The sequence below is a fragment of the Lynx rufus genome, unplaced genomic scaffold (assembly GCF_022079265.1).
Source record: "Lynx rufus isolate CCGP_SWC_20201006 ecotype Redwood Valley unplaced genomic scaffold, mLynRuf1.p SCAF_11, whole genome shotgun sequence".
In the NCBI taxonomy this organism is placed as follows: domain Eukaryota; kingdom Metazoa; phylum Chordata; class Mammalia; order Carnivora; family Felidae; genus Lynx; species Lynx rufus.
Genome location: NW_025814825.1, coordinates 35,929,417 through 35,950,968, shown reverse-complemented (window position 1 = coordinate 35,950,968; position 21,552 = coordinate 35,929,417). Strand labels below are relative to the sequence as shown.

The 21,552-nt window shown below is 41.7% G+C and overlaps 2 protein-coding genes and 1 pseudogene across 3 annotated transcripts in view; 2 read left to right on the top strand and 1 right to left on the bottom strand.

Moving 5' to 3' along the window:
• The window catches only part of PDLIM1 (PDZ and LIM domain 1), a 48,121-nt gene extending 45,974 nt beyond the window's left edge, over nt 1–2,147 (top strand). For both annotated transcript variants that reach the window (XM_047073200.1, XM_047073201.1), the window contains exons 6-7: nt 1,101–1,218; nt 1,632–2,147. In XM_047073200.1, the coding sequence (XP_046929156.1) occupies nt 1,101–1,218; nt 1,632–1,818 (305 nt within the window). In that variant the 3' untranslated portion in view covers nt 1,819–2,147. The remainder of the gene's footprint in view (nt 1–1,100; nt 1,219–1,631) is intronic.
• A 15,606-nt stretch (nt 2,148–17,753) lies between these two features.
• On the bottom strand, nt 17,754–19,587 carry LOC124506223 (coenzyme Q-binding protein COQ10 homolog B, mitochondrial-like; annotated as a pseudogene).
• Nucleotides 19,588–19,767: 180 nt separating this feature from the next.
• The window catches only part of LOC124506212 (cytochrome P450 2C21-like), a 29,336-nt gene continuing 27,551 nt past the window's right edge, over nt 19,768–21,552 (top strand). The window contains exon 1 of the mRNA XM_047072235.1: nt 19,768–19,804. Within this exon, the coding sequence (XP_046928191.1) occupies nt 19,768–19,804 (37 nt within the window). The remainder of the gene's footprint in view (nt 19,805–21,552) is intronic.

Sequence of the window (21,552 nt, the reverse complement as noted above, 5' to 3'; positions counted from 1 at the left end):
CTTCTTGGGCCAAAACATGTCAGACTAGGGTGGGGACCAGCGAGCATTTGTCATGGCATTTCACCACTCACTTCTGCGTTTTTATTGAACCTCTGCTATTTGCCAAGCCCAAGGCTAGGCTCTGTGGAATCTTGCCAAGTATGTAAAACAGGGTCATGGTCCACTAATTTGCAGTCCAGTCACAGAGATGTGTAAATAGCCGACGAACGACAATACTGCCAGCCGAATAGATGGCAATAATAGTAATATTAATAGCTTGCCATTGTTAATAGAAGCCACGATAGAGGGCTCTGAAGGCGTGATGAACTGGGCTGCAGTGAGGCACCCATCAACTGGGGGCTTCAATTATCCATCCAGGGCTGACTGCAGGGAGGTTGCTGTCTCTGCTCTGTAGCAGGTGGTTTTTATCTGGCTGCTTATAGATAGATGCTCTACTGGAAGGACTTTGTACCACTTGTGAGGTGGGTTTCTTTTTTTGTTTTTTAAGTTTATTTGTTTTGAGAGAGAAAGCACGAGTAAGGAAGGGACAGAGAGAGAGGGAAAGAGAATCCCAAACAGGCTGCGTGCTGACAGCACAGAGCCTGACACAGGGCTCGAACCCACGAACTGTGAGCTCATGACCTGAACTGAGGCCAAGAGTCATGCTTAACCGATTGAGACACCCAGGCGCCCCCTTGTGATGTGGGTTTATTTTGGCATCTAAATACATTGTCTTTTGATTATCAGGTAATGTTGTTATTTACTTATTCCAACTGTGTAAGTCATTTTTAAGTTCCCGTATCAGTATATGCATGCATTTAATCAAAATGAACTATCATTTGTTTCGGGGCTTTGTGCCATGTACTGTGGAAAGGCTTTGTATTTTTTAATTTTTTTGTACCACTGTGGAGGGAAAAATGATCTCCTGTTTTATAGAAAAGGAAATTGGGAGGCCAGAGAGATTAAGGAACTTGCCCAGGGTCACACAGCAGAGTCAGGTCTGTTTGATTGCAGTGCTCAGGAACTTGCTGGAACGTATGTATAAGTGACTCTGAAAGAACTAAATGAAACTTCTGCAGTCCCACCCTTCCTGGCCAACCCAAGTGTTTTCCTCCTTGTAGGGGACCCCAACAAGCCCTCAGGTTTCAGAAGTGTTAAGGCTCCGGTCACCAAAGTGGCTGCATCTATTGGAAACGCCCAGAAGTTGCCCATGTGTGACAAATGCGGCACCGGCATCGTGTGAGTACCTGCCTTCCCCGGGTGTGGGAGGCCCTGCAGATTGGGTAAAGCAAGAAAATGCGGCAGGTGCCAGACGTTGTGCATTTTGGGTGTGATGGGGAGAAAGTCCCGCCTGGAAAATGGAACAGAGAGGCCAAGGAGGCCTTGGTCCAGAGCCAGGTGTATAGGTTTCCCTTGGCCACGGACCCCTCACAGTGTGAACGTGTAAACCCAGGAAGCGGTGCTCTGTCGGAGCGGGAGGGTTTCCAGAGGAATGTCTGAGACCCCAGGAATGAGCAGCTGCTTTATGAGTGGAGGCCTGTTCTGAGGCCCTGACCCGCCCTCTGATGGGCCTCGGGGAAGGACGCCCCAGCCGCAGTGTCTCCTTCAGGTGCCTGTCACTAACGGAGCCCTGTCCTGCCTCCCTCCTGCAGCGGTGTGTTTGTGAAGCTGCGGGACCGTCACCGCCACCCTGAGTGCTACGTGTGCACTGACTGTGGCACCAACCTGAAACAGAAGGGCCACTTCTTTGTGGAGGATCAGATCTACTGTGAAAAGCACGCCCGGGAGCGGGTCACACCCCCTGAGGGCTACGACGTGGTCACCGTGTTCCCCAAGTGAACCCGCAGACCTGCACCTGTCGCGACTTGTCCTCTCGCTGCCCTGGCCCTCTCCTCCCCTCCGAGTTCTTGCCAACTTTGGTGTTATCCCTGCTCGTTAAACACCACGTCTGCCTGCCTCTGCTAACTGACTCGCTGGCCCTGTGACACCTGCTTGTATGATTAACAGGAGGCTGTTTCGTTCGGTGGCCCCCTTGCCAGCATCCCGGGCTCTTCTCTTCGCCTCGGTTCATCTCTGCCGCAAGTGGACATCAGCCAAATTGGAACCAAACCAAATTTAATATGTGTGACGTTGATTTTGTTTTTACTCAATAAATTTATAGACACCGAGGCGGTGTGGCGTTCTCTATCATTTGACCATGTGCTCTGTTTCCTGTCTGAAGCCAGATGGGATTTCCGAGGCTTCTCTCCTCTTATTTTGGGCTTTCCCAAAACAAATCTCTGACATTTGCAGGCCTTTTGCCTCCAGGTGTGAGAAATTTGACATCTGAATGAGCCATACTCTCACCTTTCTTGGAAGCTTGCTCCAAATTCTCTTTCTCTGATGCTATAAGATCAACCTCGTTATGTTGTAATGAAATGATGTTTTCTTTTATATGTGACTGTTCTGGGACTTATCTGAGGAAATGAATGCTTCTCAAATAATAGATGGAGAGCTTTACCAGTTGACCTTGAATATTCCCTGAGTCCCTCTCCAGCTGGTTGCTGCCACTAAACCCCTCTCCTTTGTTTGTTTGGGGTTTTTTTAGTGCTTATTTATTTTTGAGAGAGAGAGAGACAGAGGATGAGTGGGGGAGGGGCAGAGAGAGAGGAAGACAGAATTCGAAGCAGGCTCCAGGCTCCGTGCTGTCGGCACAGAGCCCAAAGTGGGGCTCGGACCCACGAACTGTGAGATCGTGACCTGAGCCGAAGTTGGACACTCAACTGACTGAGCCACCCACGTGCCCCAAGCCCCCCTCCTTTCTGGAGGGACGCAAACTCAGGATAGATCTCACGTAGGTGTTAAACTCAGGCACCTCTTGGTAGTCTGTGGAATTTGAATGGCTGGTAGACAAGTTTCAGCAGCTGCAGCCTGAGAAGGGCCTGAGACTGGTGGTGGTCCTGCCATCAGGTAAGTCTCAGATGCTCAGAGTCGCTAGGTGAGGGTGAAGGGAAATAGACTGAGGTAATGATGATAAGTTACCAACTTCGGGGGCAGGGGCTGTTTATCCCACTGACCTTCCCTAAGCTTCCCGCAGGGAAGGCTGGCCCACCAGAACCTGGGAGGGGCGGCCTCGAGGAGTCGCATGAAGATTTCTCCGAAGCTGACAGTGTCACATCACTTGGATACCCCTTCAGAACCCGAGGACTTGGTCCCCGAGTTGCCATCAGAGGGCCACGTCCATCAGCTGAAGAGCGCTCCCTTTCCCAGGTGGTCCAGTGCCTGGAGAGGCAGGCATATCCGGGCCCCGAGCCCTGGACAGCTTTGAAGGGGTCCGCCGAGACCTCCCTCTAGGCCGTACGTAGCCAACTTCTCCCCCCGCCTCCCCTCCCCAGGTCTTGGTCCCAAGGGCACCCCTCATAAACTTTCCTTACATTGATCCCCGGGTCACAGTTTACTTCCTGGGAAAACACTTCTGACAACCATGACAGAAACTTTGGATTTTTTTTTTTTCTGAGGTGGGATTTATTTGGAGAGTTTTTTTCACAGGGACGTACCTTAAACTGACTTACCCGTTTAAATGGTTGATTTGCATTCCATGTCAAAAACTCACCATAGTGGGCAGAAGTGTAAACAGACCAGGTAGGAGGCTACTGCCCTGGTCCAGGTAAGGAATGGAAAGACTGGGGGTGGGAGTGGTGGGAAGTCACTGGATTCGAGACAGATTTTACTTTATTTATTTTCATTTTATTTTAGAGAGGGAGAGGGGCAGAGGGAAAGAGCATCTTAAGCAGGCTCCACACTCAGCACGGAGCCTGAGATGGGGCTTGATCCCACAACCCTGGGATCATGACCTGAGCTGAAATCAAGAGTCAGACACTCAACCCAGCTGAGCCACCCAGGCGCCCCTGAGACAGATTTTAAATGTAGAGCAGACTGAGTCAGGCTGTTCTCCTCCTGCCAGACGCCAAAGAGCTTCTCCCCCATAATGGGCCACTAAGGCAGACTTTTCAGCTCTGCGGACCCCGTTGTTCTATGCCCAGAGCTCGGAATGGCAGGAGAAAGGAGTGTGGCAGGTGTGGCCTGGTGTCCCCAGTCCCTTGGGCATGAGCTGAAGGTTGGCTCCCTCACCTGCTTCCCTCTTCTACCCCCAAGAGCCCTGGTCTAGAGGAAAGAGTAACATCTAGAAAGTACATCAGGTATAACGGTCCCTTCCATTGATGGCACTTTCTGTATTACAAAATGCATTTATATTTGTTGCTCTGCGAGCATCACAAACCATACCAATGGGCAATTTCATAGGTGGGGAACCAGGGACTTGGTGCAAATGAGAAATAGAACGTATAGGGTCATGAGAAAACACGTGCAGTGGGTTACAGGGAACGCTGTGGTTTCTGCTCTGTGGGCGAGTGCCTGTGGGCAGGGTCTGAGAGCATCAGGGGATTTGGTGTAGTGGTTAGGTCGTGGCTGACTGCCCTCCTCCCTCTAAATATTCTCTTGATGCCATGTCACTGAATCAATTTGAAAAGAAGTAAAGCATTTCTGTCCAATGGGACTAAGCCAACAAGGAACTGAATTGCCAAAACTGTTTGGCAGAAGACACACGTTGCATTGAAGCAGCAGCCGCTTCTGGTGACAAATATACCTCGAAACCTTGGCAAACCATCTGTTGAATTTAAGAGAGGGTTTACTGCTTGTGATTACCTGTGTATATCCTGAGATCTGTGTCTAATATTTACCAGAGAGGAACGCATGGTGAATTATTTCTGACTTCTGACACATAACGAATTTCCATACGCTCTTCCCAGATTGAAGCATTGTCCTCTCGGCAACCTTGGCATAGGCCAAGAATCTGAGGTTTATGAGATGGTATGGAGAAGCAGGAGCTAGAAAAATAGTCCACCCCATTCCAAGCTTCTGCAGAAAATCCTGGAGTCTGAGGAGAAAGGTGACCCGTTTTGCATGCCGTCGGAGGCTGTTGGTCAAGGCCGGGCGTGTGGATCAGTCATTGCTGAAAGACAGGTGCGCAGAGCCTAGCGGCGGGAGGAAAGAGCACAGCGTGGGCCATTAAACACCGTTAATAAAATAATCTAACTGTGCCTTCATGCCTTGGTCTGTGTTACAGAAGCTGCAGATCTGGCTGTTTCCTGTCCCGTGTGCACCGTATGGCTGAGGGCTGGGTAAATTATCTTGTGGTGGGATTTTGTCGGTTTGTCCCTCAGCCCCCCTTGATTTGATGTGAGCCCATAGATCCCAGTCCTACAGTGACTGGTGGGCGCAAGTAGGCAAAGGCCAAGGGCAACGGACAGACCGAAGCAAAATGAGCCACCAACAGAATGAACCCGGGCTGTGGGCTTCACCGTGCAGCTGAGGAAATGGCATTTTATTTTTGCGCCCAAGTGTGTTTGGCAGGTTGGAATCCTGCTTTTACGCAAGGCTTTCTCCTCTTCTCTCCACGTGGGTGAGACCTCCCCGCTGAGAGGGATCTGAGTACCTGGTGACTCTGCTGGGGAGGGACCTGCCTCAGCCAGACTTCCAGTCCCCTGGGCTCCTCCCATGCTGGAAGGGACTGAGATTTTTTTCCCAGGGTGACCGGGTCTAATGCTCCTAGCTGTGGAACTTAGCCAAGTTACTCACCCTTCTTGAAGTAGCGACCCTGCGTCATTTTCTCCTCTGTTTTCCATCAGTCTGTTTTCTTTTTGGTTTCTGTTTGACTTCTGTAGTAATCTTTATTATTTCCCTCTTCCTCTTTGCCTTAGGGTAGTTTGACCTTCTTTTTCTTGTTATTTCATGGTGGACATTTAGAACATTGGTTTGACACTTTTTTTTTCTAATGTAAGCTTTTAATGGTGTGTATTTCCCTGTAAGTACTCCTTCTGCTGCAGGCCACAAATTTGATACACTACCGCGTTTTCATTTTTGTTCATTTCAAAGTAGTTTCCAATTTCTCCTGGGATTTCTTCTCTGACCCCTGGAATATTTAGAAGCATTGCGCTTAGTATCTATTTAAAAAAAATTTTTTTTTAATGTTTATTCTTGAGAGATAGAGACAGAATGTGAGCAGGCGAGAGGCAGAGAGAGAGGGAGACACAAAATCCGAAGCAGGCTCCAGGCTCTGAGTTGTCAGCACAGAGCCCAACGTGGGGCTTGAACTCACAAACCGCGAGATCATGACCTGAGCTGAAGTCGGACACTTAACTGACTGAGCCACCTAGACGCCCCATCGTTGTCCTTAATATCTAAATATTTGGTGGTTTTCCAGCTATCTTTCTGTTATTGATGTCTAATTCAATTCCACTGTGAGTTGGAATTAAATTTTCAGTTTCTTTTGTAGCCCAGATCATAGTCTAGACTGGTGAACATTCTATATGTATTTGAAGAGAATGTATATTCTGCTATTTAGGATGGAGTGTTTTATAAACTAAATTAGGTCAAGCTAGTTAATAGTTTCAAGGTAATTAGGCTCATGTCTTCTATCTTCTTACTGAGATTTTCTGTCTACTTGTTCAATCATTTAGTGAGAGTGGACACTTGAAATCTCTAGGTATAACATATGAATTCATCTAGTTCTATTGGTTTGGTTTTATATCTTTTAAAGTTTTTATTTAAGTAATCTCCACACCCGGCATGGGGCTTGAACTCATGACTCTGAGATCTAGAGTCGCATGCTTTTCTGACTGAGCAAGCCAGGCACTCCTGGTTTTATATTGTTTTTTTTTATTATTGATTTTTTAAATGATTATTTATTTTTGAAGGAGGGAGAGAGAGAGAGAGCGAGCGAGAGCGAGCATGTGCACGGAATCCCAAGCAGGCTTCGTGCTGTCAGTGCAGAGCCCAACATGGTGCTTGATCCCACAAACTGAAATCATGACCTGAGCCAAAGTCAAGAGTGGGAGGGACTCTTAACTGACTGAGCCACCCAGGCACCCTGGTGTTATATCTTTTAAAGCTCTGCTTTAGGTACATATACATTTAAGGTTCTTATATTTTGTAATGAGATAACTCCTTTGTGATTATGAAATGAACATCTTTATCTCTGGTAATATTCCCTGTTCTGAAATCTACTTGGATATTAAGCGAGCCATCCCAGCTTTCTTTGATCCGTGTTTGAATATTACATCTTTTTCCATCCTTTTAATTTTTCTGTGTCTATATATCTAGAGTTGGTTTTCTTTAGAAAGCATTTGTTTGAGTCTTGCTTTTTTGCTCAGCCTGCCAATCTCTACCTTTTGGTTTTGACCATTTTTATTTCATTTAATTTTTTATGTCATTGGGTAAATGTCTGTCATCTTGCTATTGGTTTTCTCATAGTTTTGTTCTTTATTTTCTTTTTTACCTACATCCTTTTGGATCAGTTATTTCTTATGGTTCCATTTGATCTCAATTATTTATTAGCTCTATTTTTGTGTGTTGTTTTTTAGTGGTTTACAATTTATATCACCAACTTAATGTTCAAGTAATAATATACTATATCAAGCATAGTATAAAAACCTTACAATCAAAGTACTGGGTGGCTCAGTCAGTTAAGTGTCTGACTTTAGCTCAGGTCATGATCTCACAGTTCATGGGTTTGAGCCCTGCATTGGGCTCTGTGCTGGCAGGTCAAAGCCTGGAGCCTGCTTTGGATTCTGTGTCTCCCTCTCTCTGTGCCCCTCCCCCACTTATGTTCCCTCTCTCCCTCTTTCTCTCTCAAAAGTAAATAAACATTAAAAAAAACCTTATAATAGCATATTTCCAATTCCTGTCTCCCATCTTTTACATTTTTTCATGTATTTTATTTCTACACATGTTTAAACCCAACAGTAGTCTTTAAAAAAGATATGAAAATTACTCTATAATTTTCTAAATAATTTTATTTAAGTAATTCCCACATTACCTTTCCAGTGGTCTTCATTCCTTCCTATATATCCATGCTTTCCTCTGGGAGCATTTTCCTTCAGCATGAATAATTTATTTTAGTCATAATCTTAATCAGTGTGGTCTGCCATGGTGAATTTACTTCATTTGGAATGTCTGAAAATCTTTTTATGTAGCCATTTTTATTGAGGCATATTTTCAATATGTAATTTTATGTAATTAAAAAAAATCTATTATGAATTGATTATAAACACCAAAATGATATATGAGTATAAGGAATGATTGTTGTCTCTAATTATAGTTTTTTCTCTCAGCCTCTTTCTGAGTTCCAGTATAGAGAATTATTTTACATGTGTAGTAGAAGTTTCACCTCCATTGCAGGGACCATGTAATATTTATCTTTATGATCCCAAAGCCTCGTGCAGGACGTGGCATAGGTATAAGTGTGCTCAGTGAGGTTTTTTTTGTCTGTCTGTCTGTTTGTTTGTTTATATGGGGGGGAGGGAGAGGGGGAGTAGGGGAGGGGGCAGAGAGAGAGGGAGAATCCAAAGCAGGCTCCAGGCTCCGAGCTGTCAGCACAGAGCCCAGCGCGGGGCTCAAACTCATGAGCCATGAGATCATGACCTGAGCTGAAGTCGGATACTTAACTAACTGAGCCACCTAGGTGCCCGAGTTTTTTTTTTTTTTTTTTTTTTTAATTAGGTAGATGAGGCCTCCTCTATTAAGCTTACTTTCCCTTCTTTCATCCATTCTATCTAGGAAAGCCATAATAAGTTATTTAACAATACTGCTGATTCAAATAGTTTTATTTTGGAGAGACTAAAGAAATGACAAGAATCGTGGACACTAACAATCACTGGAACTTCTTTGATTCTTTCTGGTCAAAATGGAACAGAACAAATGTGAACTAGGTTATAAGGCTCATCATTTTATTCTTTCTGGAGGCATTTAGGTGATTGGGCAAACACTACTATTTGGCAAGCATTTACAACAGCATGTACTATGTGTGTGGACCTACACTAAGCATCATGGGGGACTTTCAATCTTGTAAGGTTAGAGAATGACAAAACATGATCCCTGTTTGGTGAGTGGTAAAGGTGGAACTGAAGAAAGGCAGAACATACATACTCTTATGTCTTGGATGAAAGAATTATAACTTTTAAGGAGCAGCATATGCAAAATACTGTGCTCTAAAGTGAAGCTATAATTGATGATTAAACATAGTGCACTTAAAAGAAGTGATGGCATAAGTTGGCCATGAAGGATGGGGAAGGGAATTCCGTATATGGTGAGGACATGCCCAACTTTAGACAAGTGGATTGGCAAGGAGACTGGGTAGAGGGAGCAGAGGACTTTAAGTGGTTTGGTAAAAATGGGCTTTGGCCTGATAAGGAATTGGAGTTTGGTATGTATGGAGTGATCTGAATACTGAGTTAGCAATTTTTTATTTGACTCGGTGGAAATTTGAGCAAGAACAGGGATGTGCTTGCAGGTGATATTTGAGGGAAATTATGCAGGAGTTCCCTGGAGTGTTTTGAAATACAGTGAGGGGGTAGTTCAAGGGCCTGCTGGAGGTCTCTAATTTCTAGACCTAGTATCTGAGAGTCTGGATAATCATCATAGCCATGGAAATGCAGAGAAGATCACATGAAGATTGGGGCCCCTGGGTGGCTCAGTCGGTTGAGCATCTGAATTGTGATTTTGGCTCAGGTCTTTGTCTCGGTTCGTGAGATGGAGTCCCACATTGGGCTCTGCACTGACAGTGCAAAGTCTTCTTAGGATCCTCTCTCTCTGCCCCTTCCCTGATCATGTGCATGCATGCATGCATGCTCCTGCTCTCTCTTTCTCAAAATGGGTACATTAAAAAAAAAAAAAAAAAAAGATTACATGAAGATTGTCTCTCTGCGTTCTCATGGATCTAGGAAGATAATCAGTTGGGCAAGTCCAAAGAAGCAAAAGGAGAAGAAAAACATTAAAAAGAAGGAATGGGGCGCCTTTGTGGCTCAGTTGGTTGAGCATCCAACTTCAGCTCAGGTCATCATCTCATGGTTTGTGAATTCAAACCCTGCATCAGGCTCACTGCTGTCAGTGCAGAGCCTGCTCCGGAAACTCTGTCTCTGTCTCTCTAAAAAATAAATAAACATTTTTTAAAAAAGAAGGAATAGATCAGATTGAGTGAGGAAGGTAGACACCTGGGTGGCCTTTGGATGGGCTAAGAGGATTTGCTGGTGAGTCATAACTAAAGAGAGCAATTTAGAAGGAAGGAGATGATGGTGAGAGAAATTTCAGTAATGGAAGATCTTCTCTTTGAGAAGTTAAACCAAAATGGGAAAGATCTGGGTGACAGATTTAAATAGTGGTTGGGTCAAGTGGAAAAAGTACATGGGAAGGGAATAAAGATACTTATTGATACATAAGTGTGAGTGCAAAGTTTTCACTAAAATGGGACAGGGAAGATTCTAGAACACATGGAAGAGAGGTACTCCCAGAAAGAAAAGGACATTTCTTCCTCTGAAATTATAATTGGTTTAATCATCTATTTTCTGTTACACTGGGTGGATTGGAGAAATTGGTTAGCGGGCAGGACCTAGGACCCTAAATGGGTAGAGTCTAGAAGGTCAAAAATAATGACATTCAAATAATTTTCTGTGGAATTTGGTCTGAACAACCAATTTCATGGGATCTGGATGAGGTGCAGTGATTTGGATCAAGTAGCTGATTTAAGGAGCTGTAAGGAGAAGCAAATTCCTTTCAGTATCTGTCCTTTTTTTCTGTCCCTTAGGAATGGTTCTTAACCTTTTGGAGGCCATAGTTCTTTCTGGGAAGAATTCACCTGTATGCACCACTTGCTTTTTTTGCCCATTTTGATGGGCGTTATGGATGCTGTAAAGCCTCTTCATTACTCCCAGGATGAGGAGGGCTCCAAGTCCTCTGGTGTCTGAATTATCAGTAGCTATTGCCCCAGTACTGTATTTAAATATAACTTCATTGTTCTGGGCAACGTTATTTTATTTTGATTCTAGCATAATTTTGATAGGCCAGGTATGAGAACCACTGAATCCCCTGATGCACTTGAACAGATGGGTATATCCAGGGAAAACTTGCACTATTGTTTCTTTATATTGGGATATATGTTGGGCAATTATTTTGTCAAGTAATTGCATCTAATAACTCCTAGGGAGTGCTAAATGCTAAAAAACTTACCTATGACAACCTGATAATGATTATATCTGACTTGTGATGAAATAGAAATAATGAACCTTATCCTGAGATGTAGACTCTTTCTTCTGTCGAAACATCCTAAGAGCACAGGTTTGATAACAAGAAAGGTGAATTTGGGGATAGATTAGAATAGAATTATAGAAGTTGGAAAGGCATGGATAGTATTCACTTTCTTTTTTTTTTTAATTTTTAAAAAGTTTTTATTTATCTATTTTGAGAGAGAGAGAGAGGGAGAGAAGGAGAACGCAAGCAGGGGAGGGGCAGAGAGAGAGGGAGAAAGAGAATCCCAAGCAGGCTCCACATTGCCAACGCAGAGCCCAAAATGGGGCTTGAACCCACAAACCGTGAGATCACGACCTGAGCTGAGATGAAGAGTCAGATGGTTAACCGACTGAGCCATCCAGGCGCCCCACCTTGATTCTTTTTCTTAAAAAGTTTTTAAGTTGATGTGCCCACAGCTATCTTCTGTTCAAATTGCCTGGCAGGACTGAAGAGAGGAGATAATCCAAAGGGGAGAATGATAGGGAAAACTGAAGGGCGGAGTGGACAGTAGGAGACGTGATCATTCTCTGAACAATGCAGAATCCCAGCTTCATAGCTGTGGTTTGGGCACAACCAACTTGAGTTGTCTAAGGTGTTTTGTTTTTTTTTTCTTAAGAGGTGGCTACTTCATTGATCAGTGTGCATTTTTTTCAAAATTCATTCTTCATAGCGAAGATGTCCAGAGTAGTGTTCCAATGTTGCAGTTGCGAAAATGGATACTCCACTTTCTATTACTGAAGAATGAAATAAGTTCTGGAATTCTGTGTGAAATTGTCTCAGATGGTTTTACAGTCTGAGAAGCATTCTAAAAAGTTAGCTTCAGGAGAAGAGAACCTGCTATGACAAAAGATGTAGCTGAAGGAAACCTACTATCCAAGAAAGCTATGTCCAGAAAAGTAGTGAGTACAGAGTGAGAATATCTGAGTCAATCTTTTGTTTTTTCCCCCCTCAATATGTACTTATTTTTGAAAGAGAGCAAGAGAGAGCGGGGGAGGGGCAGAGAGAGAGAGTGCGAGAATCCCAAGGAGGCTCTGATGCTGACAGCACAGATGATACTGACATGGGGCTCAGTCCCATGAACCGCGAGATCATGACCTGAGCTGAAATCATGAGTCAGATAGTCAACCAACTGAGCCACCCAGGCGCCCCTGTCCCCTCAAATTTTTAGGCGCACAATACAGTATTGTTGCACAGCTATCTCTAGAACTTTACATCTTACGTGATTGAAACTCTTCATCCATTGAATAGCAACTTCCTATTTCCTCTTCTGTCAAGCCCCAGGCAAAAACCATTCTGCTCTGTTTCTATGAGTTTGACTATTTTAGATGTTTCGTTTAAGTTGAATCATGTGGTATTTGTCCTTCTGTGACTGCTTTACCTCACTTAGCAAGGGCAGGCAGCAGGAGTCAGTCCAACGAAGGGCTCACTGGCTTGCAGTGGCCCTAGCTGTTGGTGTGCCCCCCCCCCACGGCTGCACACTCTCCCACCAGGTGTGCACACTGCAATGATGGTTGATGGTGAGGATGAGGCCAGGCGTGCACAGCTGGAGGGGCTGGCTATAGGTGCACATGGTGCTACAGGCTGGTGACAAGACAGAGCCTGATCTGGACCCACAAGCAGCTTCAGAGGCCCTGGCCTCCCAGCATGTGCCCCCATGGCTCCATGCTCTGCTGAGGGAGGAGGAGGAGGAAGAGAGTTCTAAAGATTGCAAAGGGACGGGTGGCTGGGTCGCTCAGTCGGTTGAGCGTCTGACTCTTGATTTGGCTCAGGTCATGACTCCAGGCTCAACACTAGGAGCATGGGGCCTGCTTAAGATCCTCACTCCCTCTGTCCCCCATGAGAGCACATGCATGCGTGCTTTCTCGCTCTTTAAAAAAGTAAATAAAGATTGCAAAGAGACAAACTTTTCTGAACCTCCCTTTTTATTTACCCACTGTGAAACTGTCAACTCACTATTTCAACAGACTGTTTGATGTCCAAGTGATTCTGCAAGATGCTCACTCAACAAATGTTTGTAGGATGTAATTTAGTTGAAATACTTTCCATTATAGAGTTCATAAGTCATACGGTTGACCACTGAACAACACCAGGGGATCCTCCTGACCTCAGAGGAAAGCTCTCAGTTTTCCCCCATTGAGGATGATATTAGCTGTGGGCTTTTCATAAATGGCTTTTATGATGTTTATGTTCCTTCTATCCCGACTTTCTCAAGGGTTTTTTTATTAAGAAAGGATGCTGAAGTTTGTCAAATGCTTTTTCTGCATCGATTGGCAGGATCATACAGTTCCTTTCTTTTCTTAATGTGATCTATCATATTGATTGATTTGCGAATGTTGAACCAGCCCTGCAGCCCAGGAACGAATCCCACTTGATCGTGGCGAATAATTCTTTTTATATGCTGTTGAATTCGATTTCCTAGTATCTTGTTGAGGATTTTTGCATCCATATTCATCAGGGATATTGGCCTGTAGTTCTCTTTTTTTGCTGGGTCTCTGTCTGGTTTGGGAATCAAAGTAATGCTGGCTTCATAGAATGAGTCTGGAAGTTTTCCTTCCCTTTCTATTTTTTGGAATAGCTTGAGAAGGATAGGTATTATCTCTGCTTTAAATGTCTGGTAGAATTCCCCAGGGAGGCCATCTGGTCCTGGACTCTTATTTGTTGGGAGATTTTTGATAACTGATTCAATTTCTTCGCTGGTTATGGGTCTGTTCAAGTTTTCTATTTCTTCCTCTTTGAGTTTTGGAAGTGTGTGGGTGCTTAGGAATTTGTCCGTTTCTTCCAGGTTGTCCAGTTTGTTGGCATATAATTTTTCATAGTATTCCCTAATAATTGCTTGTATTTCTGAGGGATTTTTTGTAATAATTTCATTTTCATTCATGATTTTATCTATTTGGGTCATCTCCCTTTTCTTTTTGAGAAGCCTGGCTAGAGGTTTATCAATTTTGTTTAGTTTTTCAAAAAACCAACTCTTGGTTTCATTGATCTCCCCTACAGTTTTTTTAGATTCTATATTGTTTATTTCTGCTCTTGACTTTATTATTTCTCTTCTTCTGCTTTGGGGTGTCTTTGCTCCTCTGCTTCTATTTCCTTTAGGTGTGCTGTTAGATGTTGTATTTGAGATTTTTCTTGTTTCTTGAGATAGGCCTGGATTGTAATAAGATATACAGCTTTTGATGCAAAAGGAAGATCCAGAAAATTATCATTGAATCTACTATGGGTTATTTCTTTTCCCTCTATTTCTGGAAAAACAAGCTTCTTTTATAATCCAAATTCATGTAACATCTTTTTCTGAAACTGAATTAAAATACTCATTTTGTGCTTGAAAAAAAAAGTTTTCTTTTGCACAATATTTTCGTATCCCGCCTTCTCCCTTTTCTTGGATACATTTTTTTTTAAGTTTGTTTATTTTGAGAGACAGTGAGCACAAGCAGGGAAGGAGCAGAGAGAGAGGAAGAGAGAGGATCTCAAGCAGGCTCCACACTATCAGCACAGAGCCTGACGCAAGGCTCAGTCCCACAAACCATGAGATCATGACCTGAGCAGAAATCAAGAGTCAGATACTTAACTGGCTGAGCCACTGAGGTGCCCCTCTTGGATACATTTTTATTTTGTTGGAGTTTTTCTCAATCATTTTGGAAATGGTTTCAAGGTTATAAAATGTCTGAATGTTTACATGTTCAAAAATGCCTGTATTTTGACCTCATATTTGAATCCTATTTTGGCATACACTCATAATTTTGAAAATCATTTCCTATTGAACCTTTGAATGCCTTACTCCACTGTAGTCTGTCATGTAAAAGCATCGTATATGGGAAGCTTTAAACTGATCTTTATTCTTTATAACTTCCTTTTCCTCTCCAGGATTTTTTACGTTTTGTCTTTGTTTTGTTTTGTTTCTTGATGTTCCAAGGTCTCACAAGATTGTGGGAGTGTCGGTCTTTTTACTTTAATCCTTCTTCAAACTTGGTGTGGATCCTTTGCATTTTTCATCAGTTTAGGAAATTTTTCTTCAATTTCCTTTGCTTATTTTTCCATTTAAGTATTTTTTTCTCTCTCCTTGAAACTGCTATCATAAATTCATTGGAACTTCTAGAACTATTGTCCATACCATTTAACTTTGTTTGTAGTTTTCATTATTATTACTTTATACTCTATTCTTGGGAAACCTGTGGTTTCCCAATGTCTTCCTGCTAAATAAATTGAAATACAGCTAAATTTAGTTTATTACTCAGCACGTTTGTTCATTTAAAAAATGTTTTCGGTCAGAAAAACTAAAAGGTGACTGACAGAATGGGAGAAAATATTTGCAAATGAATGTCAGATAAAGGGTCAGTATCCAAAATCTATAAAGAATTTACCAAACTCAACACCCGAAAAACAAATACTCCAGTGAAGAAATGGGCAAAAGACATGAATAGACTCTTTTCCAAAGAAGACATCCAGGTGGTAACAGACACATGAAAAAATGCTCAACATCACTCATCATTGGGGAAACACAAATCAAAACCACACTGAGATACCACCTCACACCTGTCAGAATGGCTAAAATGAACAACTCAGGCAACAACAGATGTTGACGAGGATGTGGAGAAAGGAGAACCCTCTTGCACTGTTGGTGGAAATGCAAACTGGTGCTGCCACTCTGGAAAACAATATGGAGGCTCCTCCAAAAGTTAAAAATAGAACTACCCTATGACCAGTAACTGCACTACTAGGTATTTAGCCAAAGGATACAGGAGTGGTGATTTGAAGGAGCACATGCACCTTAATGTTTATAGCAGCACTATCAACAATAGCCAAAAAATGGAAAGAGCCGAAATGTCTATCAACAATAAATGGATAAAGAAGATGTGGTACATATATATAATATACGGAATATTACTTGGCAATCGAAAAGAATGAAATCTTGCCATTTGCAACAACGTGGATGCTAAGTGAAATTAGAAAAAGACCAATATGTGATTTTACTCATATATGGAATTTAAGAAACAAAACAGATGAACAAAAGGAAGGGAAGCAAAAATAAGATTAAAACAGAGAGGGAGACAACTGTAAAAGACTCTTAAATTCAGAGAACAAACTGAAGGATGCTGAAGGGTGTTGGGTGGAGAGATGGGCTAAATAGGTGGTGGGCATTAAGGAGGACACTTGTTGGGATGGCACTGGGTGTTATATGTAAGTGATGAATCACTAAATTCTATTCCTGAAATCATTATTACACTATATGTTAACTAACCTAGATTTAAATAAAAATAAAACATGCTTTTGGGGCATGTTAAGTGTCTGACGCTTGATTTGGGCCCAGGGCATGATGTCACCGTCATGAAATAGAGCCCTGCATCAGGCTCTGTGCTGGGCATGGAACCTGCTTACAATTCTCTCTCCATCTTCCCTCTGCCCCTCTTCCTGCTTGTGCATGCTCCTGCTCTCGCTCTCGCTCTCTCTTAAAAAAAGGTTTTGTAATCGTATTGTTAATTACCAAGAACTTTTTCTAATAACGTGTTCTTTTTAAATGGCTAAATATATCTTATGATGTTTTACTTATTTTAACCATTTTTGTTTTCTCAAGGTTAACTTCTTCAGGGATTAGTATTCTTATTTTTTTTTTTAAGTTTTATTTATTTTGAGAGAGAGAGAGAGAGAGAGAGAATGCAAGCAGGCTCTGCACTGTCAGGGCAGAACCTGAAACATAGCCCAAACCCATGAACCCTGAGATTATTACCTGAGCCAAAGTTGGACACTTAACCAACTGGGCCACCCAGCCACCCCTAACGTTCTTGTTTTTTTGTTGGTTTTTTTTTTTTAGCTGTACAAAAAATAAATTAACTTTATTAAGTTACTATTTCAGTCCTTAGACATTGATTTGTTTATAAAAATATCAGTTTGAAATACATTATTGAAGTGAATACACACAATAAATGGAAAACAGGGATGCATGGTGCTGGAGACATATCAACCAACTCATCTTCATGTGTTGCCCACTGTTGTAGACAAAATTTGACACATAATCAGCATTATTGAAAGAGCAGTCAAAGTACCTGGGAGAGAGGTGCAAACTATAAGAAAAATATATTAAAGCTCTGGACCACTCACCAAAAAAATATTCACTGTTTAACCTGGGAGTTAATCTCACTATATATAGCACTGAATAAACTACTACCCATAAGAACAATTTAAAAATAAGAAAAGTGCCAAGGAACCCTCATTAACAGTATTTTTAAGTCTAAGTTTCTACTTTAAATATCTGATGATTACTCGAATATCCTAAACCATGAGGCAGGCCCTATGACAATAAGTTATAAATAGTCTGAATTTAATAACTTAAAGGTGATAATGGTTAATATAATACATACTGTGTGGGGAACTCAACTAACCTCTTTCAGGTAAGGTCATAATTAAAAGGCTTAAGTCTACAGTTTCAATTTCTGCTTAAGAGTGATGATATCCCATTATTGTAAATATGCTAATATGCACATTACTTGCATGAATTACACTTGAATGAATTCTGTATACACGTGGTTCCATATTCCAAATGCAAATTCTCAGCGGTGTAGGCTTAAAATCAAAGCTGGGTTTAACAAATGCTTTCTAACTTCTGAAAGCAAATGATAAAAGCACTGCCTAAAAGTGAATAAACTAAGGTTACAAACAGGTGACCAATCCTTTTTTCCCCTTTATGTGTGATGAACTTCATGAAGCTTTAATTCCAAGGTATATTTGTTTCTGGACCATACAGCTCACGTGATTTTCTTTTTTCTTTTCTTTTCTTTTTTTTTTTTTAAGAATTAGATTTTTTTAACTTTATTTTTGACTTTTTAAAATTTACATCCAAATTAGTTACCATATAGTGAAGCAGTGACTTCAGGAGTAGATTCCTTAATGTCCCTTACCCATTTAGCCCATCCCCCTCCCACAACCCCTCTAGCAACCCTCAGTTCTCCATATTTATGAGTCTTTTCTGTTTTGTCCCCCTCCCTGTTTTTATATTATTTTTGTTTCCGTTCCCTTATGTTTATCTGTTTTGTCTCTTAAAGTACTCATATGAGTGAAGTCATATGATTTTTGTCTTTCTCTGACTAATTTCACTTAGCATAATACCCTCCAGTACCATCCACGTAATTGCAAATGGCAACATTTCATTCTTTTTGATTGCTGAGTAATACTCCATTGTATATATATACCACATTTTCTTTATCCATTTATTCCATTCATTCCATCCATTCATCTATCCATGGACATTTGGGCTCTTTCCATACTTTGGCTATTGTTGATAGTGCTGCTATAAACATGGGGGTGAATGTGTCCCTTCGAAACAGCATACCTGTATCCCTTGGATAAATGCCTAGTAGTGCAATTGCTGGGTCGTAGGGTAGTTCTATTTTTAGTTTTTTGAAGAACCCCCATACTATTTTCCAGAGTGGCTGCACCAGCTTGCATTCCCACCAACAATGCAAAAGAGATCCTCTTTCTCCGCATCCTCGCCAACATCTGTTGTTGCCTGAGTTGTTAATGTTAGCCATTCTGACACGTGTGAGGTGGTATCTCATTGTGGTTTTGATTTGTATTTCCCTGATGATGAGCGAGTGATGTTGAGCATTTTTTCATGTGTCGGTTGGCCATCTGGATGTCTTTTTTGGAGAAGTGTCTATTCATGTCTTTTGCCCGCTTCTTCACGGGATTATTTGTTTTTTGGGTGTTGAGTTTGAGAAGTTCTTTGTAGATTTTGGATACTAACCCTTTATCTGATATGTCGTTTGCAAATATCTTCTCCCATTCTGTTGGTTGCCTTTTAGTTTTGCTGATTGTTTCCTTCACTGTGCAGAAGCTTTTTATTTTGATGAGGTCCCAGACATGCTCCTCTTTCAAAGGCAGCTACCATCTGCTTTACAACTTCATCGAAAAATGATGTGGCAAGCTGAGAGTACAGAAGGGAGCGGAATTCAGAAGAAATTGAAAAATCCAAGGTACAAGTTCTTGGGTAGCCAGGAAGACCAGGGCTAAAATGCCAAATAGCCTTCAAATGATTGAAAAGCTTCCCATCAGTATAGGATGCCTTTACCAAATGTGGTTTCACCAAGGTTCCTACTGATGTATAGCGCTCCAACACAGGTGGAAACCCAATTTCCAATTGTGTTTTGCAGTATCCGGTTCTCTTTGATATTACATCTGATTTTTTACGCCAAGGAACAAAATGCTTGTAGTCTTCCATTCCTGATACCACATCATACATTTTCTGCATAGAATATCCTATAATTCTCGTCTCTGAATATTCTTTTGTTTATTAATGGTGCAACAATTTTGAAGAAAGTTTTTGCATATATCTCCTTAAGCAAAACTGAGGTATGTAGTGGAAGAGTTCTGCTCATCAGTATACCACAGGAAGCTAAATATCTGACGTTCCAGGTAGGGCCCCTGCGCTGGAGCCAGGGTTCCAGCCGCTGCCGTTGACTTTGGATGGCATCCCGAAACCACCTTTCTCAGGGCCCCCTGACAGGCCCCAGCTTCCATGATATTCTCACTCTCATGTTCTCATTTCTTAAGTGTGATATTTGTCGTGCCTTGTTGGATTCTTCTCAAATGTATTTTGAGTCTTGAAGTTTTGTTCATATCTTTGAGCTTCTAGACACTTTCAAATATTTATAGTATTGAATTCTGGAGTATATTTCCTTACCCACGTGAGATTAAGCAATGTATTCTGGTTATAGGACCCTCATTGGAAATGGATGTACAAGGGGAAGGAGGGGTGATATGCAGCCAAAGGACCTTCCACTGTTTAAGTGATTTCTTTCTTTGACTTGGTAGATCCCTGTCTTCTAATGTCTTTTGACCCTGAATCCCCTTTGGGAGTTAAGTGTGTCAGAATGCCTCACATATATTGGGACACCTGGGTGGCTCAGTTGGTTAAGCATCAGACTTAGGCTCAGGTCATGATCTCATAATTTGTGAGTTCAAACCCCGTGTTAGGCTCTGTGCTGACAGCTAGGAGCCGGGAGCTTATTTTGGAATCTGTGTTTTCCTGTCTCTGCCCCTCCCCTGCATGTGCGCTCGCTTGCTCTCTCTCTCTCTCTCTCACTCTCATACACACGCGCGCTCTCTCTCTCTCTCAAAAATAAACATTAAAAATTTTTTTAATTAAAAAAAAAAAGAACTCTTGACATATAGAAAGGGGCTCTGCCAAGAGTTGGGATATCTCTACTCTTCTTTAGGAAAGACTAGCTCTGTATATTCTTCTTTTTTACCCTGCCTTCTCCCTACTATCTCTTAATTCTGGCCTTTTCCTGGATTTTCTGTGAAAAGGCACTGAGAGAGTGCTGCTTTCTTCTGCTCATGTAGTAGTAATTTTTGACATGAGATACTCTCTTTCATCATTTGTCAAGATCATGAGTTCCAGCCCTTTGAAAATCTGATAGTTTTCAGTTTTACTGTTAAAATATGACCATCTCTGAAGAAGTAAGAGTTACTGTTTTAGTTGGGATTACCAATGAAAACCTAGATATTTATCAATACTAAAGTGACTGTTTTTGTTTTACTCTTTGCTAATAGGTCAAAGTCCACTGAAGATAAAAAAGTATCCAAAAGGTTGAAGATTTAGTGCATGTTTGATGATCAGCTGGAACTTAGTATTTATAAAACCTTTGGATTCCAAGCTTCCAACTGCACTTACACAAGGTACAACAATGGATCTTTTCATAGTTCTGGTGATTTATCTTTCTTGTTTGATTCTTTTTTTTCTCTGGAATCAAAACTGTGCCAAAGGGAAGCTACCACCTGGCCCCACTCCTCTGCCAATCGTTGGAAATATTTTGCAGATAAATACTAATAATGTAAGCAAATCCATAAGCAAGGTGAGTATGATTACTTTTCTTCCAACTGTTTGCGGTTACAGCCATATATCTAAATAAAATATGGCCCCAGCCATATTTGCAGGGGTGCAATTTTGATTGGGATTGTGTTGAATGTGTAGATAGCTTTGGGTAGTATTGACATTTTAACAATATTTATTCTTCCAATCCATGAGCACAGAATGTTTTTCCATTTCTTTGTATCTTCTTTAATTTCCTTCATAAGCTTTCTATAGTTTTCAGCATACAGTTCTTTTACATCTTTGGTTAGGTTGATTCCTGGGTATTTTATGATTCTTCGTGCACTTGTAAATGGGATCAGTTTCTTTATTTGTCTTTGTGTTGCTTCATTATTAGTGTATAAGAATGCAACTGATTTCTGTACGTTAATTTCATATCCTGCAACTTTTGCTGAATTCATGTATCAGTTCTAGCAGACTTTTGGTAGAGTCTATCGAGTTTTCCATGTATAATATATTGTCTGCAAAAAGTGAAAGCTTGACTTCATCTTTGCCAATTTTGATGCCTTTGATTTCCTTTTGTTGTCTGATTGCTGATGCTAGGACTTCCAACACTATGTTAAACAACAGCAAGTGAGAGTGGACGTCCCTGTCGTGTTCCTGATCTCGGG